Source organism: Camelus dromedarius, chromosome 11, assembly GCF_036321535.1.
Source record: "Camelus dromedarius isolate mCamDro1 chromosome 11, mCamDro1.pat, whole genome shotgun sequence".
Taxonomy (NCBI): Eukaryota; Metazoa; Chordata; class Mammalia; order Artiodactyla; family Camelidae; genus Camelus; species Camelus dromedarius.
The window spans coordinates 37,229,402-37,256,099 of record NC_087446.1 but is presented as its reverse complement, the minus strand read 5'-3'; the positions used below and the strand labels follow the sequence as shown (position 1 = coordinate 37,256,099).

The 26,698-nt window shown below is 42.9% G+C and overlaps 1 protein-coding gene across 1 annotated transcript in view; it reads right to left on the bottom strand.

The window, feature by feature from the left end:
* The window catches only part of STAB2 (stabilin 2), a 133,698-nt gene that overhangs the window by 101,240 nt on the left and 5,760 nt on the right, over window positions 1-26,698 (bottom strand). The window contains exons 4-9 of the mRNA XM_031462915.2: window positions 14,844-14,929; window positions 13,941-14,010; window positions 8,858-8,953; window positions 4,799-4,924; window positions 3,758-3,954; window positions 2,402-2,535 (exon numbers count right to left, since the gene is read on the bottom strand). Of these exons, the coding sequence (XP_031318775.2) occupies window positions 2,402-2,535; window positions 3,758-3,954; window positions 4,799-4,924; window positions 8,858-8,953; window positions 13,941-14,010; window positions 14,844-14,929 (709 nt within the window). The remainder of the gene's footprint in view (window positions 1-2,401; window positions 2,536-3,757; window positions 3,955-4,798; window positions 4,925-8,857; window positions 8,954-13,940; window positions 14,011-14,843; window positions 14,930-26,698) is intronic.

Below are 26,698 nucleotides of genomic sequence, written 5' to 3'. Positions count from 1 at the left end.
AGGAGCATTCTGTCGGCACCTCCACCACAACCCTTCTCACCAAAATGACCTCCTGATGTGTTGTCCCTTCTGCTCGCTGGGAAGCTCTCGTAGAACCTGTATCTCATCTTATTTCTCATTCTATCCCACCCAGCACTTGGGTCAGTGCCTCATTGTTGAGTTGATTATTTTCTAAATACCTGCTTAATTCTAGGAACTGAGCTACATTAAGAGGCCTATAAAAAGGATGATAACAGATACTCTTCACTTTTAGCATCTCACATACTGGAGAAAGACCTGAAACAAATAATTTATGGCAACATGATAAGGCCACTTAACCTCTTTGAATTCCAGTCTCCTCATCTATGAAATGGGTTTACCAATACCTTTAGGGTTGTTGTTGGAAGAGACAATGCATGAAAAACAGCTGGCACAGTGACAGACACATAGAAAAAGCTCAACACTTGGCAGATGATGATGATGATGGAGACGGTGATGGTAACAACAACGGTAATAAGGAGGGGCTGGGATGGAGCAGGACATGTCCATAAACAGATGATTTACATTCCATAGGAAGCACCGTGACAGAAGATTGAACAGGATGAGAGGGGGTATGGAGGGACTAACTGCCTGGAGAAGTATGGAACAGGTTCTAGGAGAAAGTGACATTTACGCTAATTATAGAAGGATGCATGTAAGTTTCCCAGAAAGACCAATGATTGGGAGATCATTTACGGGTTCAGCTTTCAAGGCTTTTACAGAGCAGTTGCTCTCAACCAGGGGCAATTTTGCCCCCTAGGGGACACTGGGCAACGTCTGGAGACATTTTTGGTTGTCACGGTTGGGGTGAAGGTGCTACTGGAATCTAGTGGGTAGAGGCCAGGCATGCTGCTGACCATCCTACAATGCACAGGAGAGATCCTACAACAAAGAGTGATCTGGCCCCAAAGGCCAACCACGCCGGGACTGAGAAACCTTGTTATAAGGAATCACTACAGTAGATCCAACCATGAAGCAATAGCTTACTTAATGCAATCAAGTAACAGTTTCCTACTTAAACATCAACCTCCTCTATAAGTACTGTGCTCAAGACAGTGTATTTAAGAAGGCAAAGAGGGAGGCTGGTAATCCTTGGAAGTGATATAATAGTCATTGTTGGAAATCAATCCAACTCTAAATTATGTAAGTTTCATTTGAAGTTAACAGCAAGACAATTAACTTTTATACGTTACTTTTTATGTCTCTCTCTAAAAGTTCCCTAAGTTGTTATGAAGACAATGATCTGTTTTGTGTAAAGAGACTTGACTTGTCTTTCCTAACGATACAGGAGAATTGTATTTTAATGGCCTCAGTGCTGAATGGAATATACGAGACATACATTTTGTTGTTATTGTTGTTTTTCAACAATTTTTTTTTCTTTTTGTTTTTTTAAATGGAGGTACTGGGGATTGAACCCAGGACTTTGTGCATGCTAAGCATGTGCTCTACCACTGAGCTATACCCTTCCCCCTAATTAAAAAATCTTTTTTTAAATTTGAAATCTTGGTCCAAAGTCTGAGACTTGGTGAGACCATTTTCCGACTTGGCTGGGCTAAGGCAGACGCACAGCGCGTAACAGCAGAATAGGTTCTTTGTAGATGCTGTGACAAGGAAAGCGGCATTGAGATGGAAGCCTTGATTTGGGAGCCAAAAGACTTGGGTTCCAGCCTTGGTCCACCCACTAATAAAAACGTAACACATCTGTAGAGCACTTTCAGGAACATTCTCTGATGAGTCCTCACCACAGCAGTATGAAGTAGACTTCACTGTACTCGTTTGAATCATGAAGAAACTGAGGCCAGAGGGATGGAGTCACTTTCTCAAGGTCATGAATCTGACAGATACCTGTACTAAGACTCAAACCCAAGTCTTTAAACTCTGAATACCATCTTCCCACCATGCAAGCTGCCTCTGCCTCAGGAATTGTCACATAAATAATTTCATTCATGGTAAATCCCTTCTTTTGAAACCTGGAATCCAGGAAACACCGCCTAGTATGCATTCACTTTCCCCAGGTCTTGTTTTGCACCACTAACAAGCAGTATGTCATAGATGAGGAAACAGGCATATACATTACAGAGGTCAAACCCCTGTAATCATAACAGACATTTGTTTTCCCAGCGACAGTGGTTTCCTTTCCCCATGCTCTGGCCACTTAACACCATGCTTTCAGGCAAGGTCAATTATAAAGGAAGCAATTATTGAATGATTCATTGATTCTACAAAGATGTATCGAGTTCCCCCTACTTTGTTCCTTGCACTGTGCTATGTGGGGGTGAGGAAGGTTGCAAGGCTGAATAAGATGCATTTCCTGCCCTTCAAGAACTTTCAGCATTGACTGGCCGCCACTTGGAAGGATGGTGGTGGAACTGCAAAGACTTACTTGGTTTGGCCTGGTGCAATGGTGGTGCAGTCTGCATTCCTGTGACAGGGGTTGTGAGATTCACAGACGTCGGTCATACTGCACCCCACCCCAGGTACGAAGTTGCGGTAATGTTCCTTGCACTCGCAGTGTGACTTCAGCATACAGGAAGGGAAAAAGAGGGCTCTTGTTAGTCAGCCTGACATTCTTCTTAAACTCGCATCTTTATTCTGCCACAAAAAATTAACTTGGGGAGATCTAAAGTGATCTAAAATTAAAATTTGTGAACTTATCTAGAATTGGAAATCATGTTTACATCTTGTCTGTTTGGAAACTCATATATCTTATTGGTAGTCCACCTTTTCAGTTTTCTTGTTTGCTGACCTGGGGCCTCCCTGGCACCACACCTCCTGATTCTAGAATGTCTACATGTGAGAGAAGACTGAGGTCCAGATGGGAGGTATTATTTCTCCAGAAGAGTGATTTTCAACCGTGATGCTTAATGGACACTGAGCAGTGTCTGGAGACACTTTTGATTGTCATGATAGGAGAGGGGGACAGTGCCACGAGAGGCCAGGGATGCTGCTAAACATCCTATAACATACAGAACACCCCCTACAACAAAGAATAATCGATCAGGTCTAACGTGTTAATCACGTCAGGTTAAGGAACCCTCTTTTGATAATGAATGCACTGCTTTTGTGTGAACAGTGGAGGCTTTCTAGGACTTAAAAATATGCCCTGCGACCTATTTTTTTAAGGGACAAAGTATATTTTTTACCTCACTCCCAAGGTCCTGAGACCTCATTTCATGGTGTAACATGACTTTTCCCATAAGGGACCTCATTTAGAGGATGGGAAGGCAGCCCTTTGAATTTCTTTCAAACCTGCCTCAGAAATTAATAGGAGAAATGTCATACGATGTACTGTTTTTCTTGGAGACGAGATCAGGTGGATTCTCTGCAGTGAACTCCAGGAGCGTTCCCATGGGTGCTGACTAGACTACCAGGGACCCATGACTCTGTCTGGTCAAGTGCTGAAGACTTTCCTCCTCCCAAGGCAGCAGCAGCCTTCTGCACGGATGTATTTCCCTCCGCTGGACACTTGACAAGCAGTTATGGATGCAGTTGGGACTCATGGAATTTTTGGTGGGTGAGTGAGATACTGGGGGAGAGGGTTCTTTCACCTGGACTCCACAGCAAAGGTCTCCTGATCAGGCTGAATTTTACCGGTCAAGGTCATGATGTGATTTAAAGAATCACATGTGTCTCACTCCAGAATATCTTCACTGCTCTGAATAAATCTGTCCGTGCTGCCTGGCATCTTATCTCCCCTTTGGGACAGAGTATTTTTGGTTCTAAGGCACCCTTAGCTCACCTGTCCAGGCCCATCATATCTGCACACTGTAGACGCTGTAGGGCAGTTCCCGAAGTTCACCTGGCAGGGGTCCACGGGTAAGCACACTTGGCCGTCCCCGCGGTAGCCTTCTTGGCATGTGCAGCTGTGCCGATTTGGTCCCAGGTATGTGCACCGAGCGTGAGGGTGGCAGATATTTTGCAAACATGGATTGATGGCTTGAGAAGCAATGACCAAAAAAAAGGGCAATTATCACACTCAGGGAAGGAGAACCTACTGTGAAGGGACTGCAAATTATAGCCCATCAAAGCCACAAAGGCAATTCAAGTTTCAGGAGAGAGAGAAAGAAACACTGTGTCTTACCCTACCTGATCACCCGCACCTACCAGACTTGTACACAGCCATCAGAAATTATAACCACAAATACTGGGTTGAGATATTATTATGTCTTGCTATGTATGGATTTAAATATAAAACAGCATGAGAGAAAGCACTGATGTTTATAGAATTTATGTGTCCTGGATCCTGTTCTAAGCATTTGCCACACATGAACTCAGTAAATCCTCACTCCTCTAAGGTAGTTACCACTATTATCCCCATTTCATAAATGGAAGCAAAGGCAAGTTAAAGAATTTGTCCAAGATCATGTAGTTAATAACCAGCAGATCTGGGATTTACTCCCAGGCAGTCTGGCTCCAATATCATGTTCACAACCAATACACAACCTCCTGAAGTGAATGAATGTGAAAGGGAGGAAGGAGGGAATTACATCTCACCTTAACATTGATTTGGGTGATATAAAACAAAAATGTGTAAAAACCTACATACATGCTCTGATAACCAGAGAAACTGACATTTATTGAAGAGCCACCGCATGATGAGCACTTTGTTTAGAAATTTTTATAGATTTCATTCAGCTTCATGGAGAGAAACAGACATGGTCATTGTGTTAATATTAGGAAGCTTGTGAGTTTTGTTTTGTTTTGTTTTATTTTGTTTTTTTTCTGTTGAGTAATCTAAGTATTTTAATGAATAAACCAGCAGGATCTAAGGTGTACTCACGCTCGCAGTATCTGCCATCACTTTTGTAATCGGGGAGGCATTTGCATTCTAGTTTCGTTTCATCTTCGCTGGAAGGGGAGCATCTGGAATTTTCTGGGCAGAGCAAGGTTGCACATTCAGGGATGGCTGCAAAGGAAGATGGTGGAGGTAACTGCATTAGTAGAACAACCAGTTCTACAAAACTCAACAAACGTAGTATTTCCTATTATTAAAAAAGTAAAAAGTTTCACTGTAACAATTCAACAAATACAGACTGGGTAAAGCAAAAATTAGCTGTCTTTTTATTCTCACTCTCCCATCCCACTCTCAAAATAACCAGTGTCAACAACCAATATAATACATTTATGTACAAGATTTTTTTTTTAACACAAAATGGAATCCAGTTAAAATCTGTAGGAACTTGATTTAATTTAACAATATTATTATGGAGGTATTTATGGATGTACTTTAATCTCTAATAACCACTATACTTTATAATATAGATGGGGCTTAAGATGGCTGTTAAAAACTGTAGTGTCTGACGTATTAGCCAACTTGCAAAGCCAACAAGCTGGGCTGAAACAATGTCACAGGCGCTGCTAGGAGATACGAGATGCCTGGGTCAGAGGTAAAGGAGAGTTCATCACTCACATCAGGAGCAGTGGCCAGAGGGCTGGCACTTTTGTACCAGTTCCTCCAGCTCCAGCTCCCTGGGCGCAATGTAAAGAGGGCCAGATTGAGACCTGAGCAGGCAGCGGAGGTCATTGCAGAAGAGGAGCCCCAGGTATAGGGAAACTAAGGGTTTTCTTTTTCTTTTTTTAAAAAATAATAGGCTATATATTAGTTAGGGCCCAGGCAAGAGACGAAACCACACAGTTATTTGAATTTGAACAGGGAGAGTTCTAGTGTAAAGAATCATGAACAGTGATTTGGAATGACAGGGAATTGGCCCCTGTGAGTTAAAAAAAATTCTAAAGAATGAAGGAACAGAAGAAAAATAAAGAGCAACCACTACCCTAGGGTTAAGATAAGAGTCAGTCCTCCTCCCTCTAGAGCTGAGATCCAGATGTCACTGGAAAGGACAGGGTCTTGGTCACTATATGGTGGCGAAGTTGCTGAAGGGTTCAGTGGTGAGACTTGCTGAAAATCTTTCCTCTCGGACTCAAGGGAGGATCATCCACATGGAGGTGCCAAACCTTAGGACTTCCACTTGGTGGGAAGCTGGTGTCAGCCAGGAACACCCGCACCAGATTGTTACACGAGTAAGAAGTACACCTCTGCTGTGTTAAGCCAGAGATTCCCCAAATTCTCAGGTAATTTAAGTGTCTCAATTTTTTTTTCAAGATGCCCCAGTCCAAAAGAAATTATCTACTAGGTCCATTTATTTAGTCGTTAGAACCAAAGAATCCAGTAACTATGTCATGATACCCTAGTAGCCATTTGAAAAGTAATGGGATTAGTAGAAACGTACTTTATTTCATTCTTGAACAACCACATTTACTTATTAAGGGGAACTGTGAGCTTGCTGGAGGCTTCACAACTTCTTAAACCTTGGAATCAGATTGGAAACCACCACCCTTGGTCCAGTCAAAATTATTTTTGTACCTGAATTGCTTTTCATCACAGCAACCACTGGAAATGCAGCTTTGTAAAGATATGTCATCGAAAAAAAAAAAGTGCCACCTAATGTTGAAATTGTGTACTAACTCGTTAGCATTTTGTACCATATTCTACAGATGTATCATTGTTTCCCTCAAATATTTAAAATATCCCATAGCAGCCCTGTGAGGTCAATGAGGGTACTTTGGGATATCTTAGGGCAGTTTTGGAACAACAGTGTTCAGTCCTTGGATTTTTGTGTTGATTTCTTTCAGCAGCTAGCATTCTTCCAACTAGAACAGGATATACCACTCTTTACTCAACACCTCTTACTGATGGACACTCAAGTTGTTCCCAGCTTGTTTTGTTCTTACAGACAATACTATCAAGAATTTCTCTGTACATATATTCTTACCTACTCCAGGTAAATTCCTATAATTGGGGCTGCAGCAGCAAATGCTGAGCCTCCCTTAACATTTAATAGATACATTTCCCTCACAGGTTATAGCAATTCATATCCCCATGGACAGGACTGTAATTTTTCTCACTTACAGACAGATATTATCTAGCTTTTCAATCTGTGTAACTAGCAGGCAAAAAACCACAACCAAACCAAAACAAAACTTCCCAAACTCCAAAATTCTACTTGATTATGGTTTTAATTTGCTTTCCTGTGATTCCTCGTGGGGTTAAGCACCTTTTCTATGCTTGGTGGTGGCAGTTTTCATTTCTTCTCCTGAGAATTAGCTGCTCCTTGGCCAATTTTAAAAGTGGGTTCATGGACTTTATATTATTATAAAAACATTTCTGCCATGTGGATTGCCAAGTATTTTTGTCCCAGTCTACAGGTTATCTTTTGACTCAACAGAATTATTTTGTCTTTTGGAGGCAAATTTATCCATGTTCTCCATTAGGCTGGCTTCTGGCTTCTGAGTGGGTCTCCTATCTTATTAAGAAGTTTTTTGTTTTGTTTTGCTCCTGAATCCATTTGGCGGTGACAGGAGTGGCCGGGGAATGAGGCTGACTGAGGTCTGAAGAGGTTGTCCTCTCCACCTGAGTTTCATTCTGCTGTTGATCCAGATTGGTGTTTGCATGTCTGTCTCCTTTTTCATTCACCCTCCTTACTACCACTACTCATAGCTCCTCAGTGACTTTGAATAAAGTGAGTCTGAATTTGTGAAATTTGAACCTTGTGTAATCCCTTCACTTTACAGACCAGGAGGATAAATTAGGCTACTGTTACAGGCAGAATGTCCAATTTCTTAACAGTGAAGCTCCAATTCACCCTTCCGCACCTGCTCTGTGATAATGTGCAGGACTCTGAACATTTCTCCTTTATAATGATGTTACGGTTGGCCAGTAGAGGGTGTTGGAGGGCCGCTGCAGGAGGAAGGGGAGCCTCTTCCTGGCTCTGTTGTGCTTCTGCTGTGTTTGCTACTGCTGCTGCATGGTCTGTCAGTGGTGTGGGTGTGTGAGGACACAGTGATGTTCTGCCAAACCTGTGCACTTAGAGTGCACAGTCCATTAGTAACCTTGCATCCTTGGCCTGGACCCAGTGTCCTCCTTCCAACAGCCCTCCCCATACACAGACACTGTAGGTTCCAGATTTAGCATCCACAGTGCCCCAGCTCCCTCTGTGCTCTTGCCCCTCAGCATCAGCTAATCTGTGCCCTAGAGGGTTGTAGCCTGCCTGCTAGGTCACTGTGCCCCCTTGGTGACTTGGACAAACCAACAAACCTCTTCTCTATTAAGTGGGCTGCCACACCACCTTTCTCCAACAAGATCTGAACCCAGCCTTGGGGGCAGCCATCCCCTTCCAACTTTGTCTGTCCTTTGTTATGCTCCACTGGCCCCAAACTTCACTTGGCATTTTTATAACCGCTCTCCTATCATAGCTTACTAATTCTTTACATTAAGCTTCTCTTGTTGCAATCACCCTGTGGTTTCTATCTCTTGATTGAACTCAGTGTGATAGACCGTGTGAGGAAAGCCAATGAACTGAGTCCCAGCTCTCCCATTTACTATTTTGTGGACTTTGGTGAGTCATTTTGCCTTGCTGAGTCTCCATTTCCTGTTAATATGCTGTTTTTGAGACCTGTAATTGAGAACATACCTCATCTCCCTTACCAGGTGGCTAACTCATTGCAGTGACAACTGGTTTCCCAGCCCCAATGTCTTCCTCTCCATCATGCCCTCGTACTGCCACCAGCTTGACCTTTCTAAAATATAACTGAAGCCATGTCAATGCATTGTTCCCAAATCTTCTGTGACTTTCAGTCCTCTATATTATCCTTTCTTCCCCTCGCTTCTCCCCTTCCCCCTCCTCTCTGTTCCCCCCTTCTCCTTTCAATTTTTGCAAAGCTTCCAGCAAAACATCTGATGGCACCTCACCCATGTACAGCCCCAGTATGTGAATACACAACTGAAATGCATACAAGTGCACTGGTTGAGTGCGGCATTAAGGAAACTAGAAGTACTCACGTTTGTCACAATTGGGGCCGGTGTATGCAGAGTAGCACTCACAGGTCCCGTCACCATCAATTCCACTGCGGCACACGCCATGCACACAGGTGCACACTGTAGACAGAAAATGGGGCTTCTTCATTACCTGATATAAACGTCTTCTGAAGATTCTGGAAGGACACTGTTTTCAGGCAGTGTTTACTGAGATTCTGCGTGATGAAGGGGGAAGATTATGGGCTTGAAGTCCTAGAGACCCTAGTTTGAATCTTGGCTTCTGTTTCCTTTTATGAGCTTCAATTCATTTATCTATAATGAATAATGATGCCTATCCCTTGGGATTTCTATACAGTTACATGCGATAATGTATATAAGGCACACTAGGCGTATCGCATGCGCTGAGGTTCCTCTGATCAGTAATGGCATCAAGATGATCTTCCCCTCAAATGTCTCAGAGACTCCCAATGGCTAACCAAATGAAATCTAAATTCCTCTGTTTGGCGAACAAAGCCCTCTCCAACGTTACAATGAAAAATAGCTCCAGTCCTCACTTAAATAACTGAATTCAAGTGGATTTGCAATTTTCATCCTCCCTTCAGAAACTGATCTGCTGTTGTTTCTATGTTAACAAAGCACTTCGACAGCCACCTGTGGCTGTAGCTTTTGAAACAGTCAAGTTCCAAATGTGCTCAGCAGAGAAGGCTCAATTTAACTCGACTGAAAAATATCTACCCAGCCCCTACCTAATGGCAGGCACTGGATTAGGTATACAAATGAGTTATTCACGATACCTAAATTCAAGTTGCTTACAGTGTAGTGGGGCAGCCAGATTCTAAGAGATACAATGACCGTGGGTGTCCTAAGTGTTGTCATGCAACCAAGGAAGAGGCTGAGGGAGTGGGAGCAGGCAGTCGACTGTGGCTAGGCCCCTGTTCCCAGCTTAGATGCTAACTGCAAGGGCTATCCTCCTGCTAAGCTTCCCTCCCAGGCACGAGCCTCTCCCTGTGTCCTGTCTTCCAGCACAGCCTCTGTACTGGATTAACTGATCTGGCATGGAGAGCTTCTGGGAGCCTCTGAAATACATTGCAGGGCCGCCAAGCACTGCCAAGAAAGTGTCCTTCGGAAGGAGACGTGAGTGGCAGAGGGATTCCCAAATGTCATTTAAAGAGCCCCGGGTATTTGTTGAAGCAGCCTCAGCAAATCTCCAGAGATATGTGAAACTTGGGATGTATGACTTCAAAGTGGCCAAAGCCAGGTCCATCCAGGTCAGAGGGACAGAGCATAAAGCCCCCTGTGCCGTGCCCCTTGGCAGAGTGAGCTGCCCTCTCTCGTGCTCATGTAGCATCCTATGTGTGCTGTGCACACTGGATCATATTTGTCACCCAGTTTCCAGCTCCTTGGGGTGGGGACCTAATCTCTCCCCTTTGGATGCCCATTACCCATCTAATGCATGGTGGATGGATGCCCACCAGGGGCTGAAGGGTGCAGTGGTTGGGTGACCAGGTTCTGAAGTCAGACACTTGGGGTCAAATCCTGCCTCTGTCCCCGTAATGGCTGCGTGACCTTGAGTAACCTCTCTGCTTCTTCACCCATAAAACGAGGAACCCAGCTTGCAGAATTGTCCCAAGGAGATTCTACATGCCAAGCCTCGTGCACTGCCTGGTGCCCAGGAGGAACTCAGCAAAAGCTAGCTACTGTTATTAACAAGACATGATTGTGGGATTGATTTGGGGTCATGTTTGAGAAAATGGGCTTTGCCTTTTGCCCTCTCTGGGTGCGAGGCACCAAGTGGGCCAGGGCCTTGGCAGCTGAGATGAACACCCTTGGCCAATGCAGCACTAAATCATCTCTAAAGGAATCAAGAGTCAGGTGGGAGAATGCTCCAGCAGCAGGTTAAAGTCAGTGTTAAAAATAACTGCAACTCATAGTGTTGTCCTACTTACAGAATTGCCACCACGAACAACCAGAGCCTTCCTGGGTGAAACAACACTGGCACCCAGTGGATGCCCGGCTGAAAAGGCTTCCAAGTTCCCCTAGTTTTTGCCAATGGGAAGTGACCAGCCATCACTGAGCCATCATTCCTTCACAGGTGAATGAACGTTCACTTAACTTTTATCCTCGCTTAATACTTGCTTCCCTTGAGTGCTTTTGACTTGCTGCTAGGAGTTTTGCTATGAGTCAGACCCACAAGGAATACTATTATTCCTGTTTTATAGATGAAGAGGGCTTAGAGATGTTAATAGCTTGCCCCAGGTCACACAGCAACTGGGCTTGGTTTAAAACTCAGGCCAGTCTGACTTGAAGCCTGCTCTCTCTTAGCCACTGTGTTCTACAGCTGTGCTATCCAATACGGTAGCCACTAGCCACGTGGGGCTATTTAAGTTTAAAGTAAGTAACAAACTAAAATTTAAAATTCAGTTTCTCATTTGGACAAGCCACATTTCAGATGCTCAGTGGCCACATGTACATAGTGGCTGCCATGTTACATGGTGCACTATAGGACATTCCATCATCTCACAAAGTTCTGTTGGAGCCTAGAACTGGGAACTTTTTCTCCCAAGCCTCAGTTTAGGTTTCCAATTTTCTTAACTTAAAAATTTAGGTTTCTAAAACATCTCTCGGCCTTTCACTTGTCCTTTCTCCATGGCACAAACAAATGTGAAGGGAGGCCACTTTATTTAGAAATGTTTGGAATTTCCAAGTACATCTGTGCTCATTGGCAACCAACATCAGTTTCTTGGGGGCAACACGAGCTCATCTTTCTAAATTTTCATCTGCAATTACCTGCAGATTCTTTCTTAGTAAGTAAGCAATGTTGGATGCTATCTTCCCTCCCCATTTCAATATTTATTTAAAATGTGACTTAAATTCTAGTATTACGGTAGGGAAGGGCCAATATGAGAGAGATGTTCTTTATGAACAATTAATTATATTTTAGTTTACTGTCCTTTAACACAATGTATAATGTTAAAAACACTTAGAATACTAACATTTGTTTTAAATTTGCTTTTGCTAACACTCTTTTGAAATAATCTTTCATAAAGTGGTGAATGAAGAAAAACCTAAGATTGGGGGATACTAAGGAATAACAAGTATTAATAATAACAATAATAATTGCTAACATTCGTTGTGCACTGATTACCTCATTAGGTCTTCATAGTAATTCTAAAGGAGGCAGTATTATTTCTGTTATTACAGATGAAGACAGACAGAGCGTGTGCTCAGTAAACTTAGGGTTCCCACAATCTGTAGCAGCCCTATGGCTGAAACCCAGTCTGAGTGTAGAGCTGGAGCTCTAACCACGTCTACACAGTGCCTCCCAATACCATGCTTCTAGGTTAGGACGATAGGGCTGGAGTGAATTAGATCATTCACTCATTCACTCATGTATTCATCCAGCCAACAAAAGTGTAGTGTGCGTCTACCGTGCAGGCAGCACTGTGGCAGGTACTGGAGATAAAGAGGCATAACAGCATCTGCCATCAAGGACCCCATGGATTAGAATGAGATAATGTCTTTGCTGTTATGGGTGAAACCTATTACAGAGTGTGCAAACTTAGGTGGGTAGGATGTCTGTGTGTGCGTGTTTTTCTTGCAAAAAATATTTGAATCAATGCAGCGCCTACCAAATGTGATTCTTCCATGAAAGCCAGATCTGAAGTGGTGCTGGAGAAAGGACACCTCACCTACCCTTTTTGGGAGACTGTGTATCTGGCAGACACTGTCCCCATCATGTCCATGTTCTCAAGCCCCTACCAATCCCATGCATTCAGCTACTTCCAGTAGCCTGTAAACACTTCATAGGAAGGCTGCTTCGCTTAGGTGCTCATTGGGGACTGGAAGTCCCAGGAAATGAACAACTCCCTGGGATGACTGCATGTGTTAGTTTCCCATTGCTGCAGTAACAAATTGCCACAAACCTAGCATCTTAAAACAACACCAATTTTGGTCTTACATTTCTAGAGGTCAGAAATCCAACATTACTTTACCAAGACCAAGGTGCTGGTGGCTGTGTTCATTACTGGACGGAGAATCCCTTTTACTGCCTCTTCTGACCTCTAGAAGCTGACTATGTTGCTTTTCTTGTGGCCTCCTTCCATCTTCAAAGCCAGTAAGGACTTCCATCTTTCTCCCATCTCATCACTCTGACACTGCATCTTCTGCCTCTGCCTAATGCCTCCACATTTAAGGACCTTTGAGTTTACATTGGGTCACTTGGATAATCCTGGGTACTCTCCTTATTGGAAGGTCAGATGATTAGCAAACTTAATTCCACCTGTTACTTTAATTCTCTCTTGCCATGGAAGGCAACATATTCCTAGGTCCATGGGAGTAGAATGTGGACATTTTGTGGGCCATTATTCTGCCACGGCTCCCTCTCCCCTCAGGTAAGATAACCCCAAGGTGAGTGTTCTACATGGGCTCCAGAGTTCCCCAGGGGATTAAGCTCGGTCATCCACATGGTTTCTGGCTTGATAATACACCCTTTACTTCTTCTGTGCCATTTTCTTACTGTTTCCCTGGGTCACCTCTCAAACTTGCTATTTGTACTAGAATCCTTGTTTCAGGGTCTACTTCTGAGTTGAACTAAAAACAAAAATCTGGATAAGCCTGTGTCAGGTTGGTTGGTTTGTTTAATCTGCAAAATGGAACCAAAAACCTCTGATCACCTCAGGTACTTACTTGTGAATTCCCAAAAGGCAAGGACAGATTAGAATGTGGTGGGACCTGTTGGGGAAGGAGAGGCCCCTGGGGAGAAGATCAGTGCTGAGACCAGGGTTTGGAAGGACATGAGGGAGAAGCTGAACAGTTAAGGAACGGGTGGATGTTGGGAGCCTGGAGAGAGGGAATTCCACACCCCTGAGTTTGCCAGACAGCATTTCTGGTAAGTGTGAAAACCACAGAAAGGCTATTTCTCCTTTCAAAGACTGCATTTTACCAGATTTGTTGTCAGCTCTTTGCTTTGCCTGTGTAGATTTGTTACATGTAAATGTTTCATGCTTTTCCCCTCAAAGAACTTTCTTTCTGGGGTCTTGAGCTATATAAACCATGTCTGACTTTCAACCTTTACAAATCCATTTGATTACACAAAAATCAGACATACCTGCTGAACAGCTGGGTCCAAATAAGTTGTCATCAGCACAGGCTTCACAGGCTGTTCCACCAAACCCCTCCTGCGGAACACCCAGGGATATGACATTAGACCCAGGTGATATCTGCTACCCGGGAAGCCCTCGCATTTGTACCTGACAGCCTGGGCAGCATTTGTTCTCAAATGTGTCTTCCCTCTGTGCCCATCCTGAAGCTCCTTCTTTCTCTTTCTTGGCTGTTTTTGTGTTATAATTTGGACATTCATCCCTGCATCAGTTTTTACTAAGAGTCTGGAGCCCTTCAGAAGCAAGCTGCTTTGTCAGTCAGAGGATATAAACAGGGAGCAAGTACTAACAGCCGTATCTAATTTCACCCAAGGGTGAAATGCAAACTCTCTCTGTTTTGCATTTCTGAAGACAGTTGTGCTCCATCCTCTTCAGAAGGATTTCTTTGTATTTTAATCATCTAAGGCTTGAAGCTTGCAAAGAGTCTCTTTCATGGGATTACAAAGAAATTCCTTAATTGGCAGGCCCAGTGCTTGAGTATGGGGGTTGAGGACAGCACCAAAGACTAGTCTGCTAATCGTGGTGATTTTTAACAGTAACAATGACACAATTTCTATAGTCCGGCATCGTTTCACAAAGTATTTTTAATATATGATCTCATCTCACTTTTTCAACAAGTGTAACTGCATAGGTATTATTATCAAACCCATTTTACAGGTGGATACGCTTAAAGCTGAGCAGTTAACTGACTCACTCAAGGTCCACAGCCTCTAAGAGGTCATTTTGTTGTAGACGACATACTCTTCTTACTAATATCGCTACTTTTGGGAGTCTCTACCCAGTGTGTGTAGAGGGACAACACATAAGGACAAAGAACAGAGTCAGGGAGGAGAAGACATTTTTGAACTCACTTGGCAGGAGCAGCTTCCGTTTCCATCCATGCCTTCAGCACAACTGCCCCTGCCGCTGCAGGGGGACCTCGCTCCTCCGGGGCACTCTAAGATCAAAGGGTAAATTCACTCGTTGGTGACAGCTTGCAAGCTTTCTGCAAGGATGCATTAACTATCTACTGCGTGCCACGTAGTGTGCTAGTTGCAAGGGATGAGAAATAACTGAAGACCCTGCTGGTGTCATCTAGGCTTACACAGGGGAGGCAAGTGAATCACAATGCAGTCAGCGGCTCCACTAGGATGCATCAGACTACCATTTCTTGAGCATTTTCTATACACTTCACAACCATCTCATTAGAACATTCCCATTACAACTCTCAGAGGTTGCTATTGGTGCTGGTTGGCAAATGACGAGACAGGTTCAGAGAGGTCACAGAACTCACCCAAGGTCTTACACGTTATAAGTTGCAAAGCTGGGAATTTAGCTCAGCCCTTAGCATGACTTCAAAACCAGGCTTCTTAATCAGTGTGCTAGACAGGGTATTGAGGGAGCCCAGGGAAGGGAGCTACTTATGCTTCTTTGGGGAGACATCCCCCAAGAGGAGTCACTAAAGCTGGGGTTTTAAGGGTTCAGTAGGAGTTGGTTATGCTTAAAATGGAAGGGCAAGTACAAAGTCTGAGAGTTGTAAAAGGGAATGATAGGAAGTTTGGTGAGGCTGGAACTTGGAAGCTGGGGTATAGGAAAAGTGGTAGTTGATGAGGAATAGTAGGATGGTTGGGGCCAATTAATGAAGTGCTTTGTATGCAAAGCAAAGGAATTTAGATTCCACACAAGCATGCATTTTGCACTTCTGGGCTGTGAAACCCTGAATCAGAGCTTTTACAGACATTTATTAGAGGATTTCACAGTCATTCACTATACATTCAGGGAGTATGTACTACATGCCAAGCATTATATTACATGTTGGGGTGGAGGGACATTTAGCTAGCTAGATATTAAATGTCCAACAAATACAAGATTTAAAATAATGGTAAGTAATAGATGCTCAGGTACTGATATAATGAGGATGGAAAAATGTTAACTTTTTATATTTGCTGTTCTACACTTGGAGTGCTAGTTGAATGGATTTAAAGCCAATTTGGGTGAGTTTTGACTGTTAAAATGAGGGATCTGGACTAGCAAACACTAAGCAGAAATCATGCACTGGCCATGAATTGTGAGGCAGGATGACTGAGGCAGGATCAAATGTTACCCCAAATTAAAGTTAGCAAGGCAAATGCCTTCCACAAAATAATGATATGGAGTTCTAGGTAATAATGAAGAATTCAAAGCGATACCCTGAAGTTTAGTCCTATTTTTAGTTCCATTTTCCAGATGAGCAAACCGATGCACAGAGTAGCAGAGAGACTTGCCCAAGGTCATCCAACCAGCAAGGATAATGACAGACTCACTTACCCTTGCTCTACTGGATGTCTCCACCTTCCTGCCCTTCCTCCTCCTCTACCCCTATTGACAAAGACCTTGTCCAAAGCTCTCCTGGGCCACAAGCTTGCTCTGCTCATATATCCTCCAAGAAATCAGCATCCGTAGAAAATGAAAAAGCAGTTCTTGGAAAAAGAGACGTCTAACCTCGGGGAGCAGCAGTTCTACCAAGGAGACCCTGATGGCTCACCTGAGTTAAGAGGCTAGTTCTTTAAAAGAACATTTATAACTGGCAGGAACGGGAAGGTGAGAAAGTCAAGATGCACACCTGTAGACTGTGTTCTTTCTGGCTCCTCTGTTTCTTTCCTGCGTGCAGAATCTTAGCTCCAGGGTCCACATCACACAGTTTGAACCTGTGGTCTTTCTTGCCACAACAGTGGCCAAGCGTGGCTTCAAACCCTGGCAGGTGCTCCAGAGTCGGCTACACTGTCATTGCTGAGCTCTTCACTCATCCAGGACTGCTCTGTACCAGAGTCGCAGCACCAATAACAGGTATGTCCATGAGGTGAGCAAAGGAGAAGACGCACAAGTAGCTACTGCTTGCAAATCATCTTGAAAACCAGTTCATTGGTTTGGGCTGCTCTCACCAGCTAGGGCAGTGGCTACACAAGATGCAGTGGTGTCATGAGAAAGCCCAGACTTTGCAAGCAGAATGTTCGAACTCCAGCCCAACTCTTTGCTAGCTGTATCCCTTTGGGAAAATCAATGCCTGGCTCTGAGACTTGGCTCAGTTGTCTTCCTGGCAGGTTGTGGTAGGGACTGGAAATATTAGGTGCCCAATAAGTGGTGGTGGTTATTGTTGGAGTGGCTTCTCTGCAACCTCTCCAGTTTCTGTTCTTTCAGATTGGCAATGTAATAGGTAACAACACTCAGGAGAGAAATTATTGGGCACTTGTTTGAATCAGGACCACAGAAAGTCCTGAGTGTACAAGATGAGCACACAGACCTGGTCTCTATTTCCACGGTCCTGCCAGTCCCATGTGGAAAGAGTCACGGATTGACAGACAATCAGGTAAATACTGGTTTACAGACTGTGATAGAGGTTGTCCAGGGAAGAAACCTAGAGCTCTGATCACTCCACCTACTGGAGGTCACCAAGACTGACCCCAAACTACTAATCCTGCAGAGACCAGGTCACTTAGATCTGCTCTCAGCAGGGCAACAACTAGATCATTAAGGAAGGGCCTGGTTAAAGAGTGTGTTCTTTATCTTAAAAAAAGCAGTAGGAGGCAAGGATGAAGAGGAGGGAGAGGGTCTAATCAAGCAGGTACCAGATATGCCTTTGAAGCTCATCTGAAAACCAACTGAACCACTTGAGTTCACAATACCAAGCAAGGGGAGCTAAGAGAGGGTTTCCTGAGATCATGGGCTATCAAATAGTTCTTCTCCCATTTCCTTTTGATATGAGGCCCTTCTTGGAAGAAGATGGTATTTTGGGGGTCAGGCCTGACTCTGGGCAGAACCACTGTAGAAATGACAGCTCCATCACCATTTCCCTCTCTTGACCTTGTGCCTCTCCCTGGAGTTAGGTTGCAACCTGCTCTCTGGATGACCCCAGCTTGCCTCCTGGGCTGGCTCAGAAGTGCACCTGGCCTCCTCTACACCGAGAGTGCTGCCCATCAGTGCCACCTTGCAGAAGTGCTCTCCCAGGCATTTTCACTTTTGCCAGCAATGATGCCAGAGTCCCAGGCTCCCACACTCATATTCCACCAAATGGTCTCCTCCATGCACTGAGCCAACTCCCCTCCCATCCGTTCTGTCCAGCCCCAGAAGACCACCACATGCTGCCCCAGAGTGCCCTCCCTGTCACACCTGGCCTATGCCTTTCCTACCCTCAAAGTTACTCTCCTGGACCCTGTCTTTGAGGTAGAGTCAACTCTATCATCCTCTGGGTGTCCCCTCCACTGGGCTCATGCCTTGTAATAACATACAGAGCAGAAAATGGGGCAGAGTCATCTATTGTAAATACAGCCAGATTCTAGCTACAGGCTGATCACAGAGGAATTGGGGAGATTTTCCCCATCCTAGCTCCCAAGACTGTGACACTGTGTCCAGAAAGTCTGGGCCTCCTTTTTCTGCAGGGGATAATTAGCAATCCTTTCTTTTTAAAAATTTAGGCAAGAGGTCCCTTAAGGGTGATTCACTGGACTAGCTGTTTCTAATCACCTGGAACGGGCAGATTCCTAAGGTTCTCTTTGCCAGGAACAGAAGCCATGAAATGCCCCTCGCAGAGTGTAAAGCTAAAGAACTAGATTAACCAAGATCATTTTGAAAATGACCAAGTTGGAGGACTTAGACTACCCGATTTCAAGACTTACTATAAAGCTACAGTAATCGTGATAGTGTGGTACTGTCAGTGTGAAGGGACAGGCATACAGATCAATTGGAACAGAATAGAGAGTCCAGAAATAGACCCACAAATCAACTGTCAATTTATTTTCTACAATGATCCAAGGGCAACTCAATGGAGAAAGCACAGTCTTTTCATGAAATGAGACTAGAATTGGACCTGAATGTAAAGAAATGAATCTTGATCCACACCGAGTCACATACAAAAATTAGCTTGATGGTGAGACCTAAAAACAATGCCTAAAACTATAAAGCTGCTAGAAGAAAGTACAGAAGAAAATCTTTGTGACATTAGGTTAGGCAAAGAGTTCTAGATATGATTCAAAAGCAATATCTACAAAAGAATAACGGAAATATTTGGCCTCACTAAAATTAAGAATGTTTGCTCTTCAAAAGGCAGTTGAGAGTGAAAAGACAAGCCACAGACTGTGAGAAAATATTTACAAATATTTGATTCACGTATCAAATCAAGGACATGTATTCTCAACTGTTTATAAAGAACTCTCAATAGTAAGAAAACAACCTGAACAATATACGAATAGCAAATAAACACATGAATCATGCAAATTAAAATGGGCTGCAGTGAAATGCCACTCACCATGCACCTATGAGAATAGCTAAAAGAAAAAAAAAATCTGATTACACTAATTGCTACCAAGCAATTGGAACTTTCATACATTGTTGGTAGGCATGAAAAAAGATGATGCAGACATTTTTGAAAACAGTTTCAAAGTTTCATATAAGGTTAAAATACATTCAATGGACAATCCAGGACTCCCACTTCCAAGTATTTACTCAAGTGAAATGAAAACTTACACTCACATGAAAACCTGTACATGAATGTTCACATCAGCTTTATCCTTAGTTGCACAGAACTGGAAGCCCAAATATCTTTTAGCTGGTAAAGAGATAAACTTGAGTAGAGACATCTAACAGCAGACTATGAAATATTATAAAGGAACGAACTGCTGATATTCATAACAACATGGACAAACCTCGAAAGCATCATGCTAAGTGAGAGAAGCCAGTCTCACAGAGGTACTTACACTATGATTTCAATTATACAACATAAAGGCACAATTAGAGGCACAGAAAATAGATCAGTATTTGCCAAGGATTAGGAGTTGGGGGAGGACTTGACCACAAAGGAAATTTGGAGGATGACCTAACTGTTCTCCATCTTAATCATGGTGCTTGTCACACAACTACTGAGGTTTGTCAAAGCTCATAGAACCGTGTACCAAAAAAGGGCGAATTTTACTGCATGTAATTTATATGACTTGGGAGTAAATGAAAAAATCCATAAGCATATATATGTTCATGTATAACTGAAAAATTGTGCTCTACATTGGAATTTGACACAACACTGTAAAATGATTATAAATCAATAAAAAATGTTAAAAAACAAAAAAAAAGAAAAAATCCATAAGCAGATCACATGCCTTAATGATAGATTTCAAACAATGTCCCTAAAATTAATTAATGAATCTTTATTTCTATTTAGATCTCAGAGGTGTCCTTACTATAGTTTATACTCACTGGAAAGGAAAACAAACCAAGGCACTAGAATCAGAAAGGGCTATTTTTAAACACATAGTGCGTTTACAATCTCCTACCTTCAGTCTCTAAATCTTTTCATTTGAATACTTTAGTGTAGTTGTAAGAAAATCAATGTCCAGGAAGCATTTCTTCAGCTCCAGAGAACCATTTAGCAAGCCACTGGGCCAGAGGTTGGTCTTAGAAAGACCAACTTGACCATGTTTCCTTTTTGTGTTTATCCTTGTTTCTTCTTCTTCTTGTTATTAGCAGCCTAGGACCAGGGTGGAATGCCAAGCGCATTATGTGTATTATCTCAGTGTATTTAATCTTTACAGCTCTGAACTGTGAATCTTCACCCTGGAAAGTGGTTATTTGCAGCATTTTATCTACAAGGATACTGAGGCAGAGGATGGGTAATGAGGTTACACGGCCATTAGGTCAGAGAGAATGATTCCCACCCCGTCCCATCTGACCTTAAAGGCTGTAGTTGGGCTTCTGTGTATGGATTGCTTATAATTATTTTACATGGCATAAACGTTTTTACCAGCTATTCATTTAATTAATTAATTCAACATTCATTAATTGCCTACATTTATCTTCAAAGCTGGTAATGTTTTCTCTGTGTCTTCACAAGAAAGGGAAGGAGGTTTAGTCGGGGCAGAGAGGGGCCCGTGTGCCTCTTGCTGTGGACAGGAAGGGGCCGCTGAGGCAGCCTCTGTGCTGCCGGCTTATTTCTGAAGAGGGGCCCCAATGCCTCCTTCTCGGAAATGAGCAGCTGCTCCATTCAGGGCCCATCAAGTGTCTGCTTATGGCTGTGCTAAGGGTGAGGGCATCTGCTAGTTGGGAATTTGCTGTCTCCTGGGGTCTTCCTGAGCCTCAACATCACATATTCTGCAGGGGACACGAGGCTTTCTCTGTAGCACATTTGTCATCCTGGTCAGCCCTCTCTGCCAGTGGCTTGTGACTCAGAGGGATAAAGGGCAAAATGAATATCTGTGCCCTCCAACTTCGTAGGTTAAAGACCTAACCTCCCACGTGATGACATCTGGAGGTGAGGCCTCTGGGAGATCATCAGGTTTAAATGAGATCATGAGAGTGAGGATCCCATGATTGGATCAGTACCCTTATAAAAAGAGAAAGAGGGACGAGAGCTCCCACTCTGCCACGCAAGGACACAGAGAGAAGGAGGCTGCCTGCAAGCCAGGGAGAAGGCCCTCATCGAATCTGCTGGCTCCTTGATCTTGGACTTCCCAGCCCTCAGAACTATGGGAAATAGACATCTGTTGTTAACAGTGTTCTGTTACAGCAGCTTGCGTAGACAAAGCCACCTACTGTGCCCACATTCCTGAAGGGCAGGCCTTTCCTTTGACCTGAGACATCAGGGTGATTCATGGGTTCCACAGAAAGGATGACAATGGTGGGAAGAAAAATAATAAACTCAAGGGACCATAAGCCACATAAAATGTGAGCAGGAAAATAGTTATCGCTCAATAATAGATGAATAGAATTTGTTAAGCATTTAATTGCTAAGTACTTTATACACATGGTCTCATTCTTGCAACAGGTGTATAGAATGTTATCATCCTTTTCCTCCTCTTTCTCCCCAGGTTATAGATAAGAAAACTGAAGCTCACAGAGGTAAGTAACTTGGAGATTACATGGTTAGTAAGTGTTGGAACTGGCATTACAATCAGGCTTGATTCAAGATTGAGTGCTTAACCACTAAGCCAAAGTACACAGATCAGTACCTTAGAATAGAAAATCAAACCAAAACACACCTCCTGAAATAAAGAGGCCAGCCACTAATCTGAGAACCATAAAAGACAGAAAAGATAACTAGCATATTCTGAATGCCTACATCTGCTAGGCACATCCTAGGGACTTTATATGTACCGCTCACTTAACTCCCAGCATCACCTTTGGAGGTAGACATGTTAGCATCACCATCTCCATTTTATAAATGAGAAAACTGAGGCTGAAGGATCAGTTTCCCAGATAAAATATAGGATGCCAGTTCAATTTCAACTGCAGATAAACAATGGATAATTTTTTTAGAATAAGTGTGTCCCAAGTATTGTATGCAATTTGTTGTTTATCTGCAATTGATTTAACAAGGGGTCCTCTATTGGTATTTGCTAAATCTGGCAGCCCTACAGGGAGGGTAAGTCACTTGGAAGGTCTCCGAAGGAGAAGGGGGTAAAGCTGGGAATGGAAGCCAGGCAGGCTAACTTCAGAGTTGATAATCTTATTGTAAAGCCACACTGCCTCTCTGCATGTGTGGGAACTAGGGGGAACTCAGTTCATGGAATCAACTCCAGGCAGTGACAGGCACTCAGGTAATGGTGGAAGCAAGATTTCCCAGCAGCAGGCTAGTGGGGGGGGGGGGGGGGCAGGCTGCCTTCCCAGCAGTTGACTTGCCAACATAGCAGGCATTTGGGTAAGGAGACAGCAGTGGATGGGAGCTGGGGCTCTGCAGTGAGACAGCTCGTTTCCTAGTCTGCTCTGCACTTCTGAGCTGCTCTCTTTGGTTGAGCTGCAAACCCCCTCAACGCCCCAGGGCCCTCACCTGGACTCTCAGGCATGATTGCTTTTCCTTATCTGCTTTTGTGTCCCTCGCCTTCATCAATTGGTGAGACCCTTGGGGTAGGGAGTGGCTTATTATGGAAGTGACTATGTGTAGCATATAGTAGGTGCTCAAAAAATGCTTGATTTTTAGGAGTTGGCCAACCCTGGAAGGAACTTTGGAAAAAAGATAGCAGGTGTGTGATAGTATACAGAGTCCACATTTTATATCCTAAATCAAACGCTTTAAGTTTACCAATTTATGAACACAACTTGTTCCCTTCTAAAATAAAATTTTTTAGGGTAAAAGTGGAAAACTTCTTCCTGTTTCTCAAATCATTTTCTATCACCTCAGGCCCCCATTAAGGAAAAGAGATGGTAAAAATCACATTCTCAGCAGTCAACGCTTGAAAGAACTATTACAGAGTGTGCTCTAAGGGCACATTACTGAGGCCTTGTGGAGGGCCAAGCAGTGATAAGGCTATTTTCAGTCATTATCACATTTCCCTTTGCTCGCTGCTACTCTGGTGGTCTCTTGCATTGTGACTTTGCTCACGCAGAAGGCGTACCCATGACAAGCTGTCAGCAAATCATCAGCTATTCTGTTCTTTAAAGGAAGATAATGAACTTCCTGCCCAGCAAGAGGCCAGGGACCTTCCTGTAACTTTATCTCTGGAGGAACTCCAGAGGTGGCCACTCATGCCACTACTTTTGTTTAAAAGCTTGATGTATAGTGCTAGGCAGAGAATATGTCCTGGTTTTTATAAATGGTAAATATTCCATTTATAGCTCCAGCTGGAATGGTCGGCCTGGGAAACTGATGTGAAATAGGATCCTCATGTGAACTCAGTGTTAGTCACTCAGAGCTAAAAGGGCATGCCTAACAGAGTGGTTTCAAATCCACATAGTCCATTATTTGCAACCTGTGCAGCAAATGGCAGGGAACATATAACAGGAAACAGAAAGAGGTCTGAAGATGCAAATAACTCGATACAAAAAAAAAAACGTGCATAATTTGATGACATTGACCTCACAAAGAATCAAGACCACTTCCCTTTGAAATAATTGGACTGCTTTGGCCATAGCTGAGTTTCTGTGCAACCCTATGCCCACAATATTTTTCCATTACTCAGAGTTTCTGGGCAAATCCATTCATGTTCACAGTGGGATAAAAAAGAGCTGGGATGTTCAAATCAAAAAAACCTCTTTCCTCTCAATAGATTATTGGGTGTTCAAATGTGATTAAGTTTCAAGGTAAAAATATGTTTTTGCGCTAGTGAGAAGAGACTCCCATACACAGATTTGATAAAGCAGTGCAAGTTTTAACGAGGGAGAAGCAAGTTACATGTGGGTAGACCCACCTTCCTTATGTCACAAGGACATATTTTCCCCCAGGTGAGAATTCGTGCCATATTCCTAATTTTGGAAGATGATGAGTCTTTTTTTTCACTGTGTTTTCCTATGTTGTCTAAGTTTTCAGAATCGATTATAGCATTTTCTAAATTTGAATAAGGTACTATTAAAATAATTTTAAAAGGCAACCAGAGGTGATGAGTGTGAATGTACCTGTGGAAGTGGGTGCCACGCTTGCCTTGGAAAGAAGGCTATTGAGGAAGGCTTGTGCTTCCTCAAAAAGAAGGATGCACACATGTCAGCAGCTCTGAAATGGTCTTATCTTGGCAGAAGTGTGAAGGGATTGTCAAGATCTTGCTTGTCATCACCACAAACTGGGAAAGGTGAAATACACAGCCATGTAGAGAACTTATCTCTTTCCTGAGCCAAAGGAAGGAAGCCTTTTGAGACATTTCTTATGTTTGGAAGACAAAGTTAAGGGGAAGTGCCCTTTTGCCCCAGTGAGAAGACAGCAGAAAGAAATATCCTGGTTTTCACATTTGGCTGCTCTGGCCTTGAGACTGATCACAGGGAAAGGAGGAACATTCAGTGGAGCCTTCAGACTCCTTTGACTGTGGGTGTTTGAGTATTGCCAGTTTTCGCATAGCCCAGTGGGATACATGAAACCCACAGAAGATATTGAATCCTGTTGGCTGGGTCTGTTTAATTAATTACCTACCTGCTATTTAAAAAGGGCCCAGAGAAAGGGAGTCATTTTATTTGCCTTTCATTATCAGAAGTCTGTTTTGCCTGTTTTGCTCATTCATTTATCTCTAAAATGTTTACAAAGTGACTTCTTTGTGTCATAGACTCTGCCAGGTACTTTCCTCTGTATGGATGTTTTAAAATCCCTACTAGAGTTTTGTAAAGTAAGACTTTTTACCTCTACATTTGACAGCTAGAAAGACTGGGGGAGAAGAGGCAAGTCATTTGCCCAAACCAGTGATGGTGGAAATAGGCTCAAATCTAAAACTTTCTGGTAGCTGACTCAATGTTCTTTTGCTTTCTGGGCTGTGGTCTGTCATTATGTTAGACCTGCTAATCTTCGCTACTGCATCTTAGACAAAGCCTTTTCTTTCCCTGTGGTGTGTCTGATTAATTAGCTTAGAATCACATTAGCTTTCGTGGGTTAGAAAGAGAACAGCAAATTAATTTAATCAGGATGGCTACGTGAACTAGATGTGACCATGACCCTATTTGGTGCTAAAAAACAAGTTCTTGAAATCTGGAAGTCTAGGCTATTTGCTTGATTCTGATTTGAAAAACTCAGAAACACACAGTGCTGACATGCTGGGGTGAAACAGAGGAGAGCAGTTTATAAAGAGGGTATCCTAAGGTCCAAACCTTGACCTTTCCAGGGTAAGGAGAATGATTCAGGCATTGACTGGGAGGGCTGAAGGGACCTACCAATCAAAAGAGAAATTAGCATGCTCAATGTCACTAATCATCAGGGAAATGCAAATCAAAACCACAATGAGATACCACCTCACACCTCATACATATCAGAATGGCTATTATCAAAAGAACACAAATAACAAATTTTGGCGAGGATGTGGAGAAAAGGGAACCCTCCTATACTATTGGTGGGAATGTGAATTGGTGCGGCCATTGTGGAAAACAGTATGGAGATTCCTCAAAAAACTAAAAATAGAGCTACCATATAATTCAGCAATTCCACTACTGGATATATAATCGAAAAAAACATAAACACTAATTCAAAAAGATATATACACCCTAATGTTCATAGCAGCATTATTTACAAGATATGGAAGCAACCTAAGGGTCCATCAACAGGTGACCAGATAAAGAAAACATATATATGCATGTGTGTGTGTATACACACACACACACACACACACACACACACAATGGAATACTACTCAGACATAAAAAAGAATGAAATTTTGCCATTTGCAACAACATGGATGAAGTTGGAGGATATTATACTAAATGAAATAAGTCAGAGAAAGATGACTACAGTATGATGTCACTTATATGTAGAATTTAAAAAAATACAACAAACTAGTGAATGCAACAAAAAAAGAAGCAACCTCACAGATGCAGAGAACAAATTAGTGGTTACCAGTGGGGAGAAGGAATGGGGAAGGGGCCAGATAGGGGTAGGAGATACAAACTATTAGGTTTAAAATAAGCTACAAGGATAGCCACAAGGATATACTGTACAATACAGGGAGTATAGCCAGCATTTTATAACTATAAAGGGAGCATAATCTTTAAAAATTGTGAATCACTATATTGTATTGTATACTTGTAACATACTATTGTACATCAACTATACTTCAATTAAAGAAAAACATGGGAAAAATAAAATTAAAAAATATTTATAGAAAAAAAAAGAGAAATTAGAAACACATTGGGGACATCTCTCTTTTTTCCTTTTGACAAGTTCTGCTTCAGGGAGTGGGACAGCATAGAAAGAGAGAAGGCTTTGGTGCCAGGCAGCCCTGAACTTGAACTTGCTTCATCACTTACCACCCCAAAGGAGGCAGGCAAGAGATAACACTCAAAGCTGATTCCTCATAGGCAAAAT